The sequence below is a fragment of the Leptonotus elevatus genome, chromosome 10 (assembly GCF_054856555.1).
Source record: "Leptonotus elevatus isolate MCC_2025b chromosome 10, RoL_Lele_1.0, whole genome shotgun sequence".
NCBI classification, from domain to species: domain Eukaryota; kingdom Metazoa; phylum Chordata; class Actinopteri; order Syngnathiformes; family Syngnathidae; genus Leptonotus; species Leptonotus elevatus.
In genome coordinates this window covers 25,496,599-25,515,684 of record NC_141248.1, presented here as the reverse complement: position 1 = coordinate 25,515,684, position 19,086 = coordinate 25,496,599, and the positions used below count along the sequence as shown (strand labels likewise).

General features: G+C 47.4%; 4 protein-coding genes across 7 annotated transcripts; 2 read left to right on the top strand and 2 right to left on the bottom strand.

Annotated features, from left to right (window-relative positions):
- Positions 1-2,629, bottom strand: igfbp7 (insulin-like growth factor binding protein 7). Its single transcript, XM_086085970.1, has 5 exons — positions 2,136-2,629; positions 1,660-1,769; positions 1,465-1,572; positions 311-455; positions 1-181 (listed from the first exon to the last, which is right to left on the bottom strand). The coding sequence occupies exons 1-5, from the start codon at positions 2,551-2,553 to the stop codon at positions 159-161; spliced, it is 804 nt and encodes a 267-aa protein (XP_085942096.1). The 5' UTR covers positions 2,554-2,629; the 3' UTR covers positions 1-158.
- A 1,404-nt stretch (positions 2,630-4,033) lies between these two features.
- Positions 4,034-7,439, bottom strand: cox18 (cytochrome c oxidase assembly factor COX18). 3 transcript variants are annotated; one of them, XM_086085968.1, is made up of 7 exons: positions 7,024-7,439; positions 6,422-6,757; positions 6,019-6,119; positions 5,783-5,937; positions 4,577-4,692; positions 4,404-4,511; positions 4,034-4,334 (listed from the first exon to the last, which is right to left on the bottom strand). In XM_086085968.1, the coding sequence occupies exons 2-7, from the start codon at positions 6,740-6,742 to the stop codon at positions 4,173-4,175; spliced, it is 963 nt and encodes a 320-aa protein (XP_085942094.1). In that variant the 5' UTR covers positions 6,743-6,757; positions 7,024-7,439; the 3' UTR covers positions 4,034-4,172. The 3 variants fall into 3 exon arrangements, with proteins under 3 accessions (XP_085942094.1, XP_085942095.1, XP_085942093.1); XM_086085969.1 differs by having other exon boundaries at positions 6,422-6,760; positions 7,049-7,439; XM_086085967.1 differs by having other exon boundaries at positions 6,422-6,760; positions 7,024-7,430.
- A 381-nt stretch (positions 7,440-7,820) lies between these two features.
- selenot2 (selenoprotein T, 2) lies at positions 7,821-11,108 on the top strand. The gene is made up of 6 exons (XM_086085973.1): positions 7,821-8,041; positions 8,703-8,813; positions 8,887-9,013; positions 9,078-9,165; positions 10,347-10,471; positions 10,539-11,108. Exons 1-5 carry the CDS (start codon positions 7,863-7,865, stop codon positions 10,466-10,468), a joined length of 627 nt encoding a protein of 208 aa, XP_085942099.1. The 5' UTR covers positions 7,821-7,862; the 3' UTR covers positions 10,469-10,471; positions 10,539-11,108.
- A 2,496-nt stretch (positions 11,109-13,604) lies between these two features.
- Positions 13,605-18,234, top strand: rnf4 (ring finger protein 4). Of its 2 annotated transcripts, none has more exons than XM_086086666.1 (8): positions 13,605-13,853; positions 14,042-14,087; positions 15,722-15,920; positions 15,985-16,070; positions 17,024-17,036; positions 17,105-17,228; positions 17,782-17,833; positions 17,935-18,234. In XM_086086666.1, the coding sequence occupies exons 1-8, from the start codon at positions 13,741-13,743 to the stop codon at positions 18,082-18,084; spliced, it is 783 nt and encodes a 260-aa protein (XP_085942792.1). In that variant the 5' UTR covers positions 13,605-13,740; the 3' UTR covers positions 18,085-18,234. The 2 variants fall into 2 exon arrangements, with proteins under 2 accessions (XP_085942792.1, XP_085942793.1); XM_086086667.1 differs by lacking the exon at positions 13,605-13,853 and adding an exon at positions 13,897-13,918.
- The last annotated feature ends 852 nt before the right edge of the window (positions 18,235-19,086 follow it).

Below are 19,086 nucleotides of genomic sequence, written 5' to 3'. Positions count from 1 at the left end.
CACGCTGCAGGTGAGCTTTATTTTCGTGTCTTGCTGTTTTCTACTGGTTAGAAAGGAAGCGATAGAAGAGAGCGTGCTTTGGATATTTCAAAGTAAAAGGTCAGCATTGAGCGGAGGTGGAAGATGGCTCTTCCTGCGGCGGGCGGCCGATCGGCGGCTCACAGTTCTTCCTCCTTCATCACTGGCAGGAAATGACATCATTAGCAAGCATCATTTGCTGTCGCAACTGCAACAGGAAGCTTTTATTTTGAAGAGCGGGATTTGTGCTGCTGCTCATTGGGTGGCAGCAAACCAACCAGTCGGCGCTTACCTTTCTTGACCTCATCCATGACCTCGACCTTGACGTCTCGGATGTTGGCGACCAGACGAATTTCGCCAACGGCTGAAGCGTCACCTTTGGCGTTGGCGGCGTGACACTCGTAAGTTCCCGCCTCATCTTTTGTCAGGGGTGAGATCTGAGAATTGTGTACGGTGATAATGAAATGATTTAGTTTCTCTTTTTCTGTTAGCTGCGTCCAGATGAAAAAACTTACACGAAAAGAGTAAGGGAGATGGCGGTTGTTCCAGATGGGTCTGAGCCTGCCAGGTACTTTTAGAACGATTTTTAGGTCTGTATTGATAAGGGAGCCTCGAGGGGTGGGTCAGTAATTTGATTTGAATTGGAGTTGCGTTTAAAATGAGAGAAATGATTGCATGCGTGTGTGTCATTGAAATTGGAATGTTTCTTTATTTCAGCTATGAGTCTAAGAAAGAGAATAATTGAGAATGGATTCTACAACTCGACGGGGAAGCCATCAGGTCCGGGACGTTTATTCATTTGATGGCTGCAATGGAGTTTTTTATTATTTAGGGACGCTTTAAGAATGCTCAATGATGAGCACGGGGCGTGTCCACTACACTTGTGGCTACTAATTGTTTGCTTCATTTTGACTTCTTGCAAAAAACAAACAAACAATGGAATTCTCATCTGATTGGAATGATGGTTGACAATTCATTCTTCAGTTCACAAAGTGGCAACTACCTACAAACAAAGCAAAGACAAAAGGCCAAGAGCACAAGACGACGCCGTTGAAAATGCTTTTGCTTCTCCTGTCTGTTAGTGGAACCCCAATTAAGTACTGCTTGGCCACCTCCCAAACACATTGCCCCCTAGTGGTTGGAGGTCAAAACCAATCCAAGCTTGGGGCTCTGCACTTGTTTTTTTCTTTTGGTTTGATGGGATTGAAAGTGTTCTTGTCGCAGTCGGTGTTATCATAAATTGGGTTTCTTCATCAGTAATGTTAAGTTCATGTTTTTGTAATTGTTCAGTGGGCTTATTGGCATTTACGAATTGCAGCGGATTTAGTTTTGGTTCAAGTTTCATTTTTTCCTGTTGCTCGTCTATGTGTAAAATGCGCTGAATAGATGTTGCTTTTGTGGAGTAGTTTTGTTTTGGAAGGTGGCGCCGTGACAATCAAGACTGACCAGAACCCAGCCCGTCACTTGATGCTTTTCGGGGCCTCCTCGGGTCTGGACGGCCAGGTTGTCCCTGTCCCCGGGAAGGAGGGACATCTTCTTCCTGCCGCCAGTCTCCTGCGGGAGGACGCCACCACCATCATCATCATCATCATCATCATCATCATCATCATGGTCAGTGCTTCTTTGTTGGTGCGTGCGTACCTTCCTCCACGTGAGCACGGGCGTGGGCACGCCGACGGCCTCGCAGCTGAGGAAAACTTGAGCGCCGCTGACGTTGAAGACGCGGGCCGGAGGCGAAACGATGACGGGAGCTGCCGAGACACGAAGAGGAATTCTGTTTGGGTTGGCGGGCTCGCTCAGGAATTCCGTGTTTAGACGGGCGGCGGGAGGATTAGGAGAAAAATGGCGAGCTTGCGCGCACACGCTCAAACATGTTTTGCTACCTTAGCACGAGCGACATTTTCAAAGTGTTGGTGTGTTTGGTCTTCAACAGTGGGAGAGCGTAGTGTGACCACCACAAACGTGTTTGTCAGCTTAACGCGACAAGCGCCCCCCCCCATTTTCTCTTTTGGTTATCTTAGCACGAGTGTTGGTTTTCTAGCTGCTATGGAATGAAATGTTTTGTTGCCGCGAGCTGAGCCCGAATGAGGTTGAAGTTGCCTCTTGAGTGTCCTCACCTGCCGCGCATCGCCCTTTGTTGCGCACGCCGACTTGCGGACGTCCTTCTTTCTGCGCGTGTGCGTCGGCGCTCTTGAGCGCGCAGACGTGCGCGTACGTGATGTCGTCGGTGCCGCACACTTCATCTTGGCTCTTGCACGCGCACATGCCCACTTTGCTCTTCTTGTCGGCGCGCACGCACTCCAGGCCGGCGCCGCAGCGTTGCGCGCCTCTGCCGCAGCGCTCGCCCTCCGCCGCCAGACACAGCACGCAGCAGTCGCACGCGTCCCGAACCGAACCGGCGGCGCAGCCCTCGGACGGCAGAGGCGCGCACTGGGCCGGCTCGCACGGGCCGCATTCCGGAGCCGCCCGGACGCACAGCAGCAACAGCGCCGCCGCCAGCGGACCCCAACGCCACAAAAGCAACTTGGACTTCATGACGACCTCAAAGTTCTGACGAGAGACAAACACAACACAGACAGCAACCCGGCCAGGCTCCGCCTATGACTGTGTGTGTGTGTGACTCTTATCATAACCCCCCCCCCCCCAAAGAATGTTCCACACAGATGCACGCTCATCACTGAATTGAAAGGAATCGTGTTGAAACAAATCCACGCTTGATTTAAACACAATCCAACAAAGCATACCAAAAGAAAACATAGTGAAAGAGCAAATGGGAGGATTTGTCAAGTCAGCCATCACGTCCAGTACAGCGTTCCCTCGTTTTGCGCTGGGGTTAGGTTCCAAAAAATACCTGCAATAAATGAAATCCGCCAAGTAGTTAGCTTTATGTTTTACATTGGTTATCAATGTTTTAAGGCTCTTAAAACCTCCCCACAGTTTATACAGTTTTCTCATCCAGGCATTTACAGGTGCTCGTCAACATTTTTTGAATACCCTCAAAAGTATTGAATAATTTCCGTAATTCCATTTAAATAGTCAAACTTTCATAGATTATAGATTCAGGGCCCACAATTTCAGGAGGAAAATGAGGGCCATCAGAGGCCAAAACAACGAGCTGACAGCAAGCATGAAGAAGGCCTGGGCTTCCAGGACCCCCAGGCAACGCCACGGCCATTCCAGGCAGTGGTTAAGGCAAAGGGAATCCAAACAACTATTGAAGATTGACAAATGGTTTTGAAAATACCACCCATCCTAATTTTTCCGTGCAAAACACTGGGAAGTATGCATGGTGATTTTTTTTCACGCTATTCTAATTTGTTGACATCCTGTTTTCATGTTGTTTTTTAGCTGGAAGCCCAAATAATGTAAAAATAAACAAATACTTGAAATCCATTAAGGTGTGGGACCTGCAATCTATAATATGTGAAAGTTTGACTCTTTGAATGGAGTTACAGAAATTACTCAACTTTTTGAGGATATTCCAAATTTTTGACGAGCACCTGTGCATTTTCTTACATTTCTGTTTAAACATTCTCAATGTTGAAACTTTCATAAATTGAAACTGCGACCTTGAACGAACCCTGACGTGAAATCGACATTTGTAGCATCGCAAATTCGCTCCGTCACTAAGTTACAGCCTTACGACAATGGCTGCCCTCCAAAGTCCACTTGCTAAGAATCTGTAACAGTAAGCGAGTGTTTGTTTTGGGGCAAACGTCAGCTATAGACCATTCACAAGTCCTGTTCACTAAACAAAGGAATGTTTAGGAACCAACTTGTCCACTAAACCAAAAGTCACAAACAACTCAAGTGTTGTTAAAACAACAAAACGGCATATTTGATGGTTTTTATTTTGATGAAATGACAAGAAAAAGGAAATTCTTGGCGTGTTTACTCGGCGTGGAAACTGGCCGACAGGAAATGAAGACGAGTTCTGGCTCGGGTCAGCGGGTCCGAGACAAATCCCAAAACAATGCGTGCGTGCGTGCGTGCGCGCGCACACAAACACGAGCGCACGTTTTGTCGGCTATTCAGCGACACTTCCTGTTCAGCTGCAGACAACTTCCTGTTTACTTGCGCTACTTTGTGGAGCGGCATCCACAAGTGTCGGTTTTTTCTTGCGCAGCGTTGCGTCGCCGCCGACAACTTCCTGTTCACTTGCGGTACTTCCTGACGACGGCGTCCATCAAGTCTTTGTAGGGCGTGTTGGAAGGCCGCGTGGGCAGTTTGAGGATGTGGACAACAGTAGGAGCGCGAAGCAGAAGATTGTAAGCCAAGCCCACCAGGCTGGAGCACCACCAGTAGAGCGCCATCGCCTGGAGGGAAGAAGAACTGCTGCATTTCTCGCACTTGCCGGGTTTGCGCGCAAGGGGGGCGGAACTCACCGAGGGGGCGCCGGCGGCGATGAGAATCATCAGCAGGGACAAACCTCGCATGGCGTTTGTCACCACTTTGTGGACCGACAACGCGTTGGACTTCTGCAGGGAAAAGAGCTGAACACAAGACGATGAGCAAGATGAGCACGGTGCGACGTCATCGGCGGCCGTCAATCACGTACCTCCACGTTGAGCAGATTGGTCAGCCCCAGAGCCAGGGGGAGGAGCCACGTGGAGTCGGGCGACGTCAGGTCGGGGAACCACAGAGCGCCCCCTGTGGCCAAGGAGCCCTGCAGCGCTGAAAAGCAAGACGGCACGCTTGGCGAAAGTCGCTTTTTCTCACCCGGAAGCTCGACATTCTCAACTCTCGCGTTACGGCCGAAGACAAGCCAAACGTGCAAAGAAAGCGCAACAAAGAAGCTCGGAAATGAACTTGTGCGTGATCATGTCAAATTGCTTCCTGTATGGAGAAGGAAGTCACATGCCATGCTGGGATTTTGGCCCCTCCCTCCAAACAAGCATTCAAACCGTTGTTGTTTTTCCCTCTCTTGCTGAAATGTTCGCCCTCGTTTCATTTTCATCATCAATACTTGTCAAGAAAGTCTGCATACATTTTCCCGTTCATCTTTCCTTCAACAATGCAACATTTGTGCTGACGTTGTCACCTCATAAAACTAACGGTCGCTTTTATGTACATTTTGCCGTCATCAGACGAGACGATATCCTCCCAATCGTTAACCGGCTTGTTCAAATATTGTTCAGCAAACGTGACTTTTTTCCATTTTCGTTTTTCTTCCCATCAATGATGTCTTGCACCAACAACTGCCACTCGTCCTTTCTGCTCATTTCGGGTCTTCACAGGTGGTTCTTGCCTCTTGGGCAAATCTTCTGTTTGTGCTTTGAACTGAGAAATGTTGCGAGGTGCACCCAATGGTGGACGCAAATTTCTGCTGGCAGCATTTACATACATTTGGGCCCCAAGCATGATGACTGGAACCCTTGCCAAGTTATGCCCGTAACCGATGCCATGTTTGTTTGAACAATTGCTTTGCGATGGCAGCTGAGCCCATCATGACGTTTGTCTTTACTCCCACCTTGGCAAGGACAACTTTTTGTAGGATGATATTCATTTGCACTGACAACGTTTGATAATTGATCATTTTTACGTGTTGGCTTTGAAGACGCACCCGAGGCATGTTTTCAAACGATTTCATTTGTGAGCTCATTTGGGCTGCAACATCTGGTTCATGTGCTTTTAGAAATGAGTGACAAAAATGAGAGACGCACGATTTCAGCCACATGCATCTTTTCAAATGTGAAAAACATGCGTCTCATCGAGGGCCCCGTCGGTGACGACAGACGGGCCGGGCAGTGCCGAGCCGACTCACCCGAGTGCCGTGCGCTGAGGTTCCTGAGGGCGAGCGACAGGCTGATCCAAAGCGGCAGCTGAACCCAAACCAGCAGTGACGCCTTGAAAGGGTGACAGTTGTCCCTCACGTACAACTGGGACACCAAACGCTGCAGATTCTTCTGGAAGTGGAAGCTGAACGCCACAAAGATGCGGTGGCGCCGTCAGCCCCGTGCCGAACGTCCCCCACCAGCGTCTCGGCCCGAACGTCCTTACCGACTCTGCTTGTCCGTCCATCCTCGCTCGCTGGCCCTCAGCGACACAGCGTAGCGCACCCTCTTGGCCAGCGCCGCCATCTCCGGCTGCAGCATCTCCACCTGCGTGTTGCCGCGGTGACGGACACAGGAATCAAGGAGAGGATGTTAGGCACAGATTGCCACGGTTACAACGGTTTACGAGGTACACGTTTTGAAGCAATTCAGTGTCTCGCGTAGGCCCGACTGATACGGACTTTTGGCGGCCAATACTGATATTGTCCCATAATCGATTAAGCGGCCGACAAATGTATCATTTCATGCGAAAGTAAGAATGATTGCGGCCAATGAAACTGTTGGAAAATCAGAAGTTGAGCTGTTGGATTGGGAAATGTGACAATGTGCCGCTGTTTGTTTGGTGCCACCTTGGCGAGTATGCGCATCTGGTACACAGTGAGGGGCAGCGTGATCAGCGTCCTGGCGCTCAGGGCGCTGACGGCGATGCTGATCCACCAGGGAAGACCACTGGTCTGCTGGACCTGCACCAGGAAGTCCTCAGCCAGGCGCACGGGGGCCGAATGCGCCATCTGCTCGTACCAGCTGAGATCCGCGACCCCCGAGGACACATGGCGGAGAGTTGAGGGGCCGGTAGGAGGAGGAAGTAGAGGAGACTTCCTGAGGAAGGCCGAGCCGCACGACGCTCTTACGGGAAGCCGTAAGACGTGGAGACTCCCCCGGACCAGCATGGCGGCGTCCCCCGCCTCCTGAAACGTCATCATCATCAACTAAGGCTACCTCTGCATGGTCAGTGGACGTCAGCTTTGTTTTGGCCATCACAAAATGAGTACAAATGTTTCCGGAATACCCCAAAATATATATCACGTTTTGTTTGTTCGCTTTTTCTTCGTTTTGTTATGATGAACGAGTCAGCAATGCCTTGTCCAACTAATCAAGCAAAAATAGAAATAACACTCCCTCGGCAAGGCTAAACATGTCAGGGGGGGTTAGTCTCATATTTCATAATCACCTGTTGGCGGTCGTTTTTTGTTCACCTTTTGCTTGCCGTTCAGCAGACATCAACCGAAGAGGAGCGTCGCGGATTAATGACGTCGCGTGTGACGTCCTTGGGCGGTTGGACGATGTCGTCTCCGAGCACTGAAAGTGCTTTGCTTCTGTGCATGTTCTCTCCTCCTTTTTTTTTTTTCCATTTGATGTTTTCCGTATCTTTGCTTTAAAAATATCTACGTTCACAAATTTGCATGTAACTTTTGACAGCCACATTCAAAAGAAAATGCAGATTGTTAGTAAAGTAAGATTTCGGATTTTTCATCAAAATGCTGTTGTATGTTTTGCGGAAATTAATATAATTTTGTGAGCAAACCCAACGTTGAAGAGAAAGAAAACGAGACAAATTCCATCGTCAGCCCACAAAAGCCTAAATTGCAGCTTTTGCGACGAAAAGGGGACCGGTAGCTGAAAATACACATTCACAATAAAATAAGTATTAAAAAAAAAAAAAGGATTAAAGCGAAAGCACTTTTAAGTTGTTGTCCTTTTTCAGAAAGATATTTCCCAAAACATTTGTTTTTAGGAAAATCGCTCTTTCGTGGCCTTGCCCCCCAAATATGTAACGTTTGACTCCATGTTGAATGTCTTAAAAGGATGGAAATCGTTGAAGGTTTTGAGATGCGCTTCTTTATCTTTTTATGATATGCTTACAACGAGCCACTTAGTTGTCATCCCGATCCCGAATCCCAAACATTGATTTCTTCAGGATCTGGCTAGCTTTGTGCGCGTGCTGCGACTTTATTGTGAAGGAACCAGAGCCGGAGCGGAAAAAGCTGAGCACATTAGCAAGCAGCCAAGATGGCGGAGTACAGCCAGGCCGGGCTGCTGGCCGCTCTTCTGCTCTTCGCGGTTCTGACGCTCCGTGACGTCTACGTGGGCAGGTCGAGCCCGCAGCAGTCGGCGAGCGCCAGGCCGGAGATGGAGTCCGGCAGGGCGGCCATGTACGGCGGCACCCCCGTGCTCAAGTTCCAGTACTGGTGAGCCAGTTGCGGTTAGCGGCGGCAGCTAACAATTAGCACGCACGCACGCACGCCAACAACGTCTTTGACAGGCTGTAATATTCTTTCGTGAAACAATGTTTCGAAACGTCTTACAACAAATAATGACTTCTGTTGAACCACACGCTGACAGTTGGAATCACTGCTTGTCATGTGATGACAACTCGTGGAAGCTATTGGCTGCGTGGTTGACGTACAAGTACGCACGCAAGTCAGGTTGATCCGCTTGCAAAAGTTGCAACTCACTGGAGATCACGTGACTATCAGTATATTCTTGGAGCTTGCTCATCGACGATAACGAGTTCCAACATGGCTCTAACTTATAGGAGTGGAGCTCCGTCGTCAACTGAAGACCGCGTAGTCAAATATGTTACTTGAAAATAATCATTTGGTTTAAGGTGTGCATCAGAAAGTTAATGACGCGCGCGCGTGTTCGTCCGTTGGGCAAAGTTGCGAAGGGACTTCCCTAAAAACGAGATCAGTAACAAGATCAAGTGACATTTTGTGGCAGCATTTGCTGTGATATGGAATTGGACTCAACTCATGTTGAAATAAAGATGCCGTGAAATAAAGATGTGTGACAACAGCGGCGATCCGCTCTTTGAAAATGTTGTCACGGTTGTTGTCTTTTTGTTGGCAGCATCTCCTGAGGCTACAACAAAGTGTTCCAGGAGTACTCCAGAGCCATCGGGCAGCTGTACCCCGACATGCGCATTGAGGGCCAAAACTACCCCCCCACCCCCGTCAGCAAGTACGTCCACAGCAGGTGTGCGCGCGCGCGCGTGCGTGCGAGTTGTGTGACGTGCGTCCGTGGTTCTCGTCAGGTTGTTGGGCAGCGTGGTGTCGTACCTGAAGCTGGCGTCCATCTTGTTGATCATCAGCGGTCACAATGTGTTTGCGATGTTCAGCGTGGACACGCCCAGAATTTGGACGTGGACCCAAGACAACAAGGTGAGCGCTTGACGTGACGGCCGCGCCGACGGACGGACTTCACGCCGTCGCTTTCTCTCGTCAGATCTTCTCGTGCCTGATGGCCTTCTTCCTGTGCAACATGATGGAGACGCACTTCCTGTCCACCGGAGCCTTTGAGATCACGCTCAACGGTAGGTCTGAAACGTCGCTTCTGATTGGTCGGTGTCCTCACGTCAGACATGTCCTTGTGCCGCCCGCCACACGTCAAGGAAGGCCCCCCGTGTCGTTGGATGGCGAAAACGAGAGAAATTGTTCCAATCACGATTTTAGCCTGCTTGTCTGCCATCTCTGAACGTGTGAATGGAGAAGAAGATGCGAGCTGAGGTTGCATAATCGTCGATCCGAGCAGTTAGCCAATTAACAGCTGACCTGAGCTCAAAGCAGCCAATCCAGCGTGCTCCTTGGTCGGCTGCACAGCACTCACCACAGCGTCGGTTGTTTGAGGGAGTGGGCGGGGCTTCCTTGCCTGGGAAGCGTTTGCGTCCCTGTCGCCGAAATTCTTCTGCCGCCAGAACGTGCGATCAAGTCAAGACTTGAGCGTTCACCAGCTGCTGTCGAACGTGCGCACGGCGAGTTTGTGCATCTTCCTCGGGCGGGAACGTCAGTCGATGCGGCTCGTCGTCATCCTCGCCGCACGGCTGTTGCGGGGATCTTGTATGTCAGCGCTTGTATTGAAGACGAGAGTACGGAGGACCAAAACTGCCAACATTCAAAATAAATAAATGACCAAATAACAAAAAAATGTCAGTTAAAATAAAAACAGATATAAAAAAAGGTATATTAACAAATATATACATTTGTATTTTTTTTTTTTTTTTGAATTATTATTTTTTTATCTGTTTTTATTTTAACGGAGTCATTTATTTATTTTGAATTTAGGGAGTTTTAGTCCATACTGCCAGGACGATGTTATTCAAATGAGGGGCGGTCCTAAGCGTGTCTTGGGTTGGACTTTGCCGTTGCAAACTACCTTTCATTGGTCGAATGAGCGGCTTGGCGAAGAAGTAAGTCTCGCTTGACCCATGAAAGGTCATTTGCAATGGCGGAGTTCAACCCAAGGCACGCTTAGGACCGCCTCCTCATTTGAATAACATTTCCACCTGGCAGTATGGACCAAAATTGCCAAAATGAAAAATTAATGATAGTTTCTATTAATTTTGGGGCTTCAATTTTCAAATGATATCTATTTTTATATCTGTTTTTATTTTCATTTTATGTATTTATTGAGAATGTTGTCGGTTTTGGTCCTCCATACGATGGCACGCCTTGCAAAAGGGTTGTTGATCCTTGTTGTCGTTGGCGACTGCCTCAGATGTTCCCATCTGGTCCAAGTTGGAGTCGGGTTACGTCGCCAACATCCAGGAGATCTTCCACATCCTCCAGCAGCACCTCAACATCCACCAGGCGGACGCCGCCGGCTTCTCCTCGCTTTAGAAGGTCAGCCGCCGCCTCGCCGCCGCTTTCTTCTCGCCGCTTCCAGACCAACACGTGTGCGTGCGTTTAGGTGCGTGGGGCCGTCCTTTGTCAGCGGGGCCGCCGGCCGCCGGCATCCATGAAGGTCGGGTCTGAAAGCAAACTCTGCAGGACCTCACCGGAAGTTTCCCGCCGACGACCGAGCGCCGCCGCCGCCGCCTTGTGACCCGCCAGCTCTGCAGCTTTCTTGAGGCTAACGAACATTTGTGACAAAACGTTCCTTCACGTGTACGTTAATCCCGCTTAACTTTGTCCTCACTTGTAGGTCGCATACTAGTACCGCAACTGCACGTTACTCGGGATGCTACTAGTAAGCGATCCACAAGGCATGACACATGCCTAGTGGTGTTACTAGTGCTGCTCATTGCTTTCATTGCGTACTAGTAGGCCATAGAAATACTACTAGTAAGAGAGCGCTTCTACTAGTGCGCTGAGCCATCTTACTAGTAGTGAGGACAAAAGGCAAACGAGTACCTTGAGGATATCGAATAAACCCTCGAGTGACTTTCTGTGGGTCGCGGTCCAAAATAATCGTTTTTTGTTTTGTTCTGATGATCAACAATAAAAGCAAACATTGGTTGACAAAAAAACAACAACTTCATTTCGAGGGTTATAACTCATCATTTAAATGAAATGTACAATGATTTGTGGCTTCGCATCAGTGAATATTTTTTTATTGATGATTACACACAAAAAAGGTCATTTGTGCAAACATGGGATTTCTCAAATGTTTATCAAGCCGGCAGTCCGAGTCAACATTCAAATGATTACACAAGAAGAAGCGCACCGCCTGAAAAAGTTTGATGACATTTTGCAATCGCGTGGAAGGAACGCTAGCTAATGTTGTCGTCGCCGCGACAGCAATTACGTAGCATAAGTCAAAAGCACAAAGACTTTCCTGAAGGACTCGACGAATCTCACGTGTGGTTGAAATTGAGAGCATTTGGACAATTTGGGCTCCATCAAGTGATTTGTTGATTATTCAAATAGTTGTGGATTCCAAATGTTCCTCACAGCTCCGCGTCGACGTGATGCTAACACGACCGCCGCGTCCAATTAGCTTTGATTTACGTTCCGACAGCTTGCGCTCGCTGCCTGCCGACAATTCTTCAAGTGTTTTTGTAATAAAAGATGATTGAGGGGATGGAAATGGACTCATTGGCGTTTTCAAATGTTAGCCGTATGCTAATTAGCCCAATAATAATGTCGTTAAATGTGGCTTTTGTTGAAGCTGTTAGAGGATAAGCTTTTTCCTCCGTGTGTTCGTCTTCTTTCGGGTCGTGAGAATGTTGGTTATCTGAAGACAGGCTGGAGACGATGAACAGTTCCTTCCAAGCTTTTATTTCTACAGAATATTCCAGGCACAAGTGAGTTACAGACGATGGCTGTAGCTTCTCACAAGTGCGAAGTTACAGTATCTCGAAGGGCGGTACCACACGGTTTCCAGTAAACAGTTCAACAAAGTTAACCGGACGTGCACGATAACATTCAAGGACACTAGCCAGCCGCAGAACAATCATCATTTGAGGAACAGAGGACGTTATAGTCACGAATGACTACGCCTGGCGGCGATAGCGATATCACGCAAGGATATATCCGCAGAACAAAGTTCTACTGAGGAAATGACAACAGTTATGACTAAATCTGGGCAGAAGACACACTTCAAAGCCAACATACAAACGTGTGATTGTTCGTGCACATGTATAAAATGTGTACAATGCTGAAAAAAGTCCAATCGTCACATGAAATCGACCTTCGCTGGCTTCCGGCGTCAGTGACGCATTGGTTGAATCCATTTCGATGTGTCCATTGCAACAGCTTGCACGTCAGCTATTTGAACTGCATTTCTTTCAGATCTTTGCACACTTTGGAGGACCAAAACGACATCGTATTTCATTTTTAAACCCTAACCTTTCGGCTTGGGGAAACGAATAAAGAATCCATCCGTCCTTCACATGTGGACGGTCGGAGTTTCCGGAAGTCGATTCTGCAAGTCGCAGAACCGCTGCGTTGACTCGCCTTACGTTTTTTCCGGCGATCAACGAGAACAACACAAGCACGACTCGCATAATAGCTCGTTAATGAGCCGTCTTCATTTTTGACCTTACGGTTCAAGCTGCTGAAGTCACGTGACCTTGCGGTCTAAAAATAGCATTGCGCGGTACCCCATTAAGAATATTACAATGGTTCTTTTCATGCACACGTACCGCACTATTCATCTACTTTCAGCAACCCCCCAAGCATGGCAGCGCGTGGTGACGGGTTTGAACCCCAAGTGGATGGGCTGCGCATGCAGGTTATCATGTGCCCCCTTTTTTCTTTTTCTTTTTTTACTATGAACACCTGCCCCTCCAAAGCCCCTGCTTGGCTACAATTTTGGCTAATAAACTTTATTAAACATATTGCAAAACTGACAGGAAATGTAATGTCCTCGGTTGCCTATCGGCTGATTACTATGGAGGTAAATATGGCGCAAAACTAACTCGTAAAAAAAAAGTCTAAATTAGTATCTGTAAAAGTTGTGATTTGTACCTGTCGAAATGACAACTTGTAGTCAAAGAAGTCGCCACTAGGAGTCACAAGTGGCTCAATATGGATAAATTGTACTCCTTTAACATTTCAAACTCAAAATTGGAAGACATTTTGAAAGCATAATTTCGTCACTTTCCCAAAGTTTTTTTACACATACAAATTTGTTTTTTTACAGGTCTTTTTTTTTTTTTTTTTTTACAAGTTAGTTTTGCACCATATTTACCTCCATAACTGCACTATTCATCTACTTTCAGCAACCCCCCAAGCATGGCAGCGCGGTGGTGACATGGGTTTGAACCCTAAGTGGATGGGCTGCGCATGCAGGTTATGTGGGTTTGACTTTCTGGACCTGGATTTCCCATCTGAAAATTGCCAAATTACATTTAATACATCAATACTACAACAACTCTTTGTAATTGACTTTTGTGAATGTAAAACGTTTCTTATAGAAGCTGTATTATATGGCCTTTAGATATCTTTATTACTCTTTGCAACGAAACAAGAAACAACATGCACAGAACGCTTTCTTTTTTTCTTGCCTCCCTCCAGTTCGACAGGGCGGCGCTGTCGCGCTCGGCAAGCTTAAAGAGTGTCGCTAGCGTTAGCATTAGCGTCAGCAAGCGGGCGGGAGCGCTTGCGAACTTGACTCATTTGCTCGTACTGCACTTTTAACGTGGCCGTCTCAATTACGTCCACGACTGATGTCCGCTTTCGACGTTCAAACTGAATTTGTTCGCCCGCGACAAGCGGAAGTGAGGAAGCTAACGAAGCTAAGTGCTAGCGAGGAGAGGAACGCAACGCACCTTGGCGGGCGGTGAGTGACGCGAACTGCGGACCGCCGACTGCTAGCCGCGTTACCTTTGCTCTTTTGTCGTTGAGGTGCAAAATCTTGAACGCTTTGAAGTCCTTCCCGAGCAACTAAATGGCACGCGCGGTTTGAGGTTGTTCATTTTTGGGGTACAGGAATGCAAACTAATAATTGTGTGTCTTGTGTGTCCCCAGCGTGTCCCGCTACTGCTGTTTTCGTCCCCTTGCAATGAACAACACCGTAAGTCGGCACACAAGCCAAAGGTTTGAACACAGCCCAGAGTGCTAATGCTAATGCGAACGTTTAGGGAAGTGTCAGTTGACGTCATCAAGTTGGCGTGTCCGTGCTATTCCATGTTTGTCGTGTCTATTGTGTGAGCTTTTCGTTTACAAAAAAAGACAATCACTTGTCCGGGAAAGGAGGCGTTCGAATGACAATGGCCGTCTGGCTACAATTGGCGATGTAAACTTGGTTGAGTCTTGGCGACTCTCCCTGAAGCTGTCGTCCAAGTTGGTGTTCACGTGGGAAAGACACAAAAGAAGTCCAGTCATTTCAAATATGCTGTAGCGCGGTCCCGTGCAGTTTGATTTAGCTTTTAAATGTGACGCCAAACAACAAGTCGATGAGCTGATGACTTGTGAAAGCTTGAGCGGAATTTGCCAAACACAAGCGCGATGTCATTTTGCGCGTGCTTGGCAGAAAGCTCAAATGATTCTCGTGGCCGACGATCGCACTTGACAAGCTGCTTCCCACAAAATATCAAGCCTAATGCAACAAAACACCGAAGCTTTTGTACATATGTGGTAACCTTGTTTTGCTAGATAGACACATGATGTCAATTGGGCAAACTTTTGTCCCGATTTTGCCCAACTAGAATTTGTCGTCTCAACTTTATTTATAAAGCACTTTCAAACAACCATTACTGTGTACAAAGTGCTGTACGTGGAGTCAAAAAGCAGCCATGCAATTAAGACCGGTAAAATAAAATAACAAAAAGAAATTTAAGCAGGTAAATGAAATAGGGCTGAGCGATATGGCCAAAAAATAAAATCTTTTTTTTTTCAGTCATTCAGGACGATTACCATTTGAATCGATTTTATTCTAATAAACCCAACAAACATTTATTTAGAGGTTTAATTTCTTCAAAAATAATTCCTGTGCAATATGTTCAGACAACAGGAATGTATTCTAAATCAGTTTTAACATAAAGTTAACATTCATAGTTTGTGCTTAAATGCCACAATGACGTAGTTGGTAGCTATTGAAAACATAAATCATGTCAAAACATGTAAAGCAGACATCCAGCATTCTGACACTTGTGCAAACTCACAAAAACATTTGGATGGAACCGAACATAAAAAACTGCTTTTAATAATCCAGAAGACAAAACTCCATTTTACAATTTCGCAAATTTTCAATGATCTGATTTTTAAAATTGTGTATCAAATGAAGCCCTAAATAGAAATAAATATCAGTCATTAATAACACAAAATGTACCATCTTCAACCACTTAAACCATCCTGTTGAATCAAAAGTCAAAGAAGGAAGAAAGCAAAGCATCCATTTGAATTTTTTATTATTATTATTTTTAATTCATTTGAAAGTTGCAAAATATGTATTTACCATATCACGTCCTGACAGACGCGGCCGGTCACTTTTCATCCACATTCGCCATTGGGGTGAGATGGCTCCGCCTCTAAAATGAGCCAACTTGACCATGGCAAGAAATACGCTTACGTTTACAAGATCTTCGGGTCTTTTGAGGACAGCTGCGCATCCTTTATTTAAAGTCCTTTCATTTTCCCCGTCAAATGCATCAAATGTCTCCTTTTGTTATTTTGGAGAGCGCCACGTTTGTGTGTTTGTCGGCGCAGAGGAAGAGAAGGAACGTCGGGAGCCTGCTGGTGTCCGGCAGCCCCAAGCCCCGCGGCCACGCTACCGCCAGCAGAGCGGCCCACGCTAACCGAAGGGCTAACGGCAGCAGAGCGGCCGGCAGGAGGAACAGCCCCCGAGGGCGCCGGGCGCTCGCCGTCGCGGACGCCATCGACGTGATGGACAACATGGAGGACGAGGGTGAGTCGCAACAAGAATCCTCAAACGCCCCGTTGCTGGTCATCAACGACTTGTTGCTGTTCAGGTGTTGAAGAGGTGGTGGACCTGACGTCGGAGGCGGTAGAAGCCGCCATGCATGTTGTCGACCTCACCAACAACGACTCCGTGTTGGTAAAGCACGCACGCACGCACACGCAAAGGAAAAGGAAAGGCGCTCGCGAGTTGTGCTATGTGTGGTTTGGCGAGGGTTTCCGACTTTGCGCCATCTGGACCGGCCCGCGGGGAGAAGCGGCCGCCGGCAGCTGTGAGGCTCATTTCGGCGAGCCCACGCAAGATCTGAATTTGGACCAAACCCGTCCAATCGTTCCGGCAGGTGAAAGGATGACAAATTAATTCATATGCGTGGGCTTCATTTGCATGAATTGTCGAAAGCTCAACTGGTCTCATTTCAAAAATCTGTTCAGCTGTCAAACGATGACATTTTTTAATCAGATAAATCACAATTAATCATTTAATTAAAAAGACTTTTATCCGCATTATTTGCCTGCCAAATTCAAAGAGCGCCTGTTGTATGTTAAATCTTTTGACATTTAATGTTATGAGGACATTTTTTGTTTCACCGCACACGCTCGTCCTCTTTTTCGAATCAGCGCCTTCCCTCTGGAGACGAGCGCGTTCTGCTGGTGGGCCTGATTGGGAGGAACGCTTGCAAAGCGTACGTTTCAGATCTTGGAGGTCAAGAATCTGCCCGTCGCATGGCAACAGTCATCCGATTGGCCCACTCGCTTTTACACACACGGCAAATCCGAACGCTTGATAGTTGGCGAGCCGAGCGGTCGTCCACATCTTAATCTTGCAACGTGTGCTTGTGGATGAAATCTGCACACGCGTCGGTCGGTCGGTCGGTCGGTCTGGATGGATGGATTGAGCGGTCCATCTAAATTGTGACCCTCACCTGCGGTCACCAGGTGCGACTGTTTGAGAAACGAGGGGTGGCGGCGAATGACATCTTGAAATTTACGAGCTGACAAAACGTGGCACGAAAGTGAAGCTTTCAAACTAACTCCTCCTCCTCTTCTTCTTCTTGTTGTTGCTGCGGTCACGTGGCCGTCACGCTCCCCCAGCTGGTGGATGAAGGTACAACACGTTGCACTTGACGCACACGTTGATACGCTGCTGTGACGCCGCCCGTGTCCTGCAATCAGGTGCTCGCGGCAGGAGGAGCAACTTGAGGGAAAGTTACGTCGTCAGCAGCGACGACGACGACGTGTCGTCGTCCGTGCCCAGCGCCAACGTCTTGACCTCGCTTCAGACGCAGAGTTCCACCAGGTGAGAAAGCACATTGGCTGCCGGTCGTGTCGCGCATCGTCAGCACACGTCACATCGCATCGCATGTCCCACATCAGGAATACGAGTAAGACGCACTTCGGAGTCAAAACAAAAACAAAAGAAGATGGAAATCCAGTTCAGGCCCTTTTTTGGATAGAACATTCCGGTTCCTGGAAAAGACACGTTGCGTCACGCTCATAGACGCATCACAGACGTGATGAACACAAGGCATCTTCAGCTTTTAAATCAGGGGTGGGCAAACTCAGTCCTCAAGGGCCGGTGTTTTGGAGGTTTCCCTCTTCCAACACGGCTGATTGCATTCAACAGGATTGATATCAGGCTTATGCAGAGCTTGCTGATCATATGAATCAGCTGTGTTGGAGAAGGGGAACATCCGAAACCTGCAGGACTTCCAGGGCCGAGTTTGCCCACCCCTGTAATGTAGATGAATTTGCATCATTCAGCTCATTTCGCAGCATCCGTCGCCACAAAAAGATGCACTTGAATCCAGTTGATAGACGACACAGGTGTGTGTGTGCGTGCGTGTGTTCAGGTTGACCCCGGGAACCATCAGCTGCCCCGTGTGCCTGGACACATACCCGGAGGTGAGACCCGCGCCGGCCGGCCGATCGGCGTTCCTAACGTTCACTTGGTGATGATGATGATGATGATGATGATGATGATGATGTTGTTGTGGTTATTGAAGATGGTGGAGAGCGGCCGTCTGGTGGTTTCCACCAAGTGCGGTCACGTCTTCTGCAGCCAGTGCCTGCGAGACGCCCTGCAGCGCTCGCACTCGTGCCCCACCTGCCGCAAACGCCTCACGCCTCGCCAATACCACCCGCTCTACATATGAACGGCACGTTCGCACCTTTTCGTTTGTTCGTTCTTTTTTGTGTGGGTCATTTTTGCTCGTCTCGTTTGTGTTGGCTCGTATTCAAATGAGTTGCGCGCCGCTCGCCCAACCGGACGGACCGGAAACGCTTGGCGCGGTGACGGACGGGAATGTTCTGGAAAGCCTCGAGTTTCACACGTTAAAGGCTTGCACTTTTATCTGCCGCGCCAAACAAAATTCTCCTGTCGCGTCACTGTTCATGTGACAAAATGTTTCCACAAAGGTTAATAAAGTTCCGATTTCATACGTTTATAAAATACTTGTCTTGAATATCAAATGGCGGCAAATTTGTGTCCTATCTAACTCTTCATCTTCACTAAAACATTTGAAAGATTTCCTTGTTCCATTTAGATTTTTTTCTGGGAGTGTTAAATTTCATAACTTGGCTGCGTCTGCTGTTTCTTTTTTTCTTTTTTTTCTTTTCCAAAGCCGAATTTGAAGCAAAGCACATTGAATGTGTTCAATATGTGATATATTGATATTGACAATAAGATGCTAAAGTTGAAACAATTGATTATCAAATAATTGATCATTTTACCATCTTAATTTAAAATAGTTTCAAATGTCAGCCTCCCAATGTTGATTGTTCCCGATTTCTGTGGCAGATCGATTATCTTTGTGTTAAATCTAAATGAAAACATCAACATTTTACTTGGGAAAGCAGTGATCCACATTTTTGCCGGTTTTATGAACCAAACCAAAAACCAAATCAATCAGTTTGTGCATCTTCTGCACTGTCAATTTAAAAATCATGTCAATAATTGTTATTTGCAGACCTAAAAAAAAAAAACCTCAATGAGGCGATTGTATGACAGACGTATGAAGATATAAAAAAAATAAATGTAAAAAAAAAACGTGTTGGTATTTCAATTGAAGAATTTTATGAAAAACAGTTTAAATGTTGAACAATATTTTGTTGTTGATGTCCAAATGACAAAGCAAATTTCTGGGCCACGAGTCATG

Coding starts and splice junctions, on each gene's coding strand:
- rnf4 (XM_086086666.1), top strand. CDS start 13,741: ATGTCCGCTTTCGACGTTCAAACTGAATTTGTTCGCCCGCGACAAGCG. Junction 13,854..14,041: donor GCAACGCACCTTGGCGGGCG/GTGAGTGACGCG, acceptor GTGTGTCCCCAG/CGTGTCCCGCTACTGCTGTT. Junction 17,229..17,781: donor CAGACGCAGAGTTCCACCAG/GTGAGAAAGCAC, acceptor GCGTGTGTTCAG/GTTGACCCCGGGAACCATCA.
- igfbp7 (XM_086085970.1), bottom strand. CDS start 2,553: ATGAAGTCCAAGTTGCTTTTGTGGCGTTGGGGTCCGCTGGCGGCGGCG. Junction 456..1,464: donor AAGTGACGGGCTGGGTTCTG/GTCAGTCTTGAT, acceptor CACAATTCTCAG/ATCTCACCCCTGACAAAAGA. Junction 182..310: donor CATGGATGAGGTCAAGAAAG/GTAAGCGCCGAC, acceptor ATTTCCTGCCAG/TGATGAAGGAGGAAGAACTG.
- cox18 (XM_086085968.1), bottom strand. CDS start 6,742: ATGCTGGTCCGGGGGAGTCTCCACGTCTTACGGCTTCCCGTAAGAGCG. Junction 6,120..6,421: donor AGATGCGCATACTCGCCAAG/GTGGCACCAAAC, acceptor GGCAACACGCAG/GTGGAGATGCTGCAGCCGGA. Junction 4,512..4,576: donor CCAATCTGCTCAACGTGGAG/GTACGTGATTGA, acceptor TCTTGTGTTCAG/CTCTTTTCCCTGCAGAAGTC.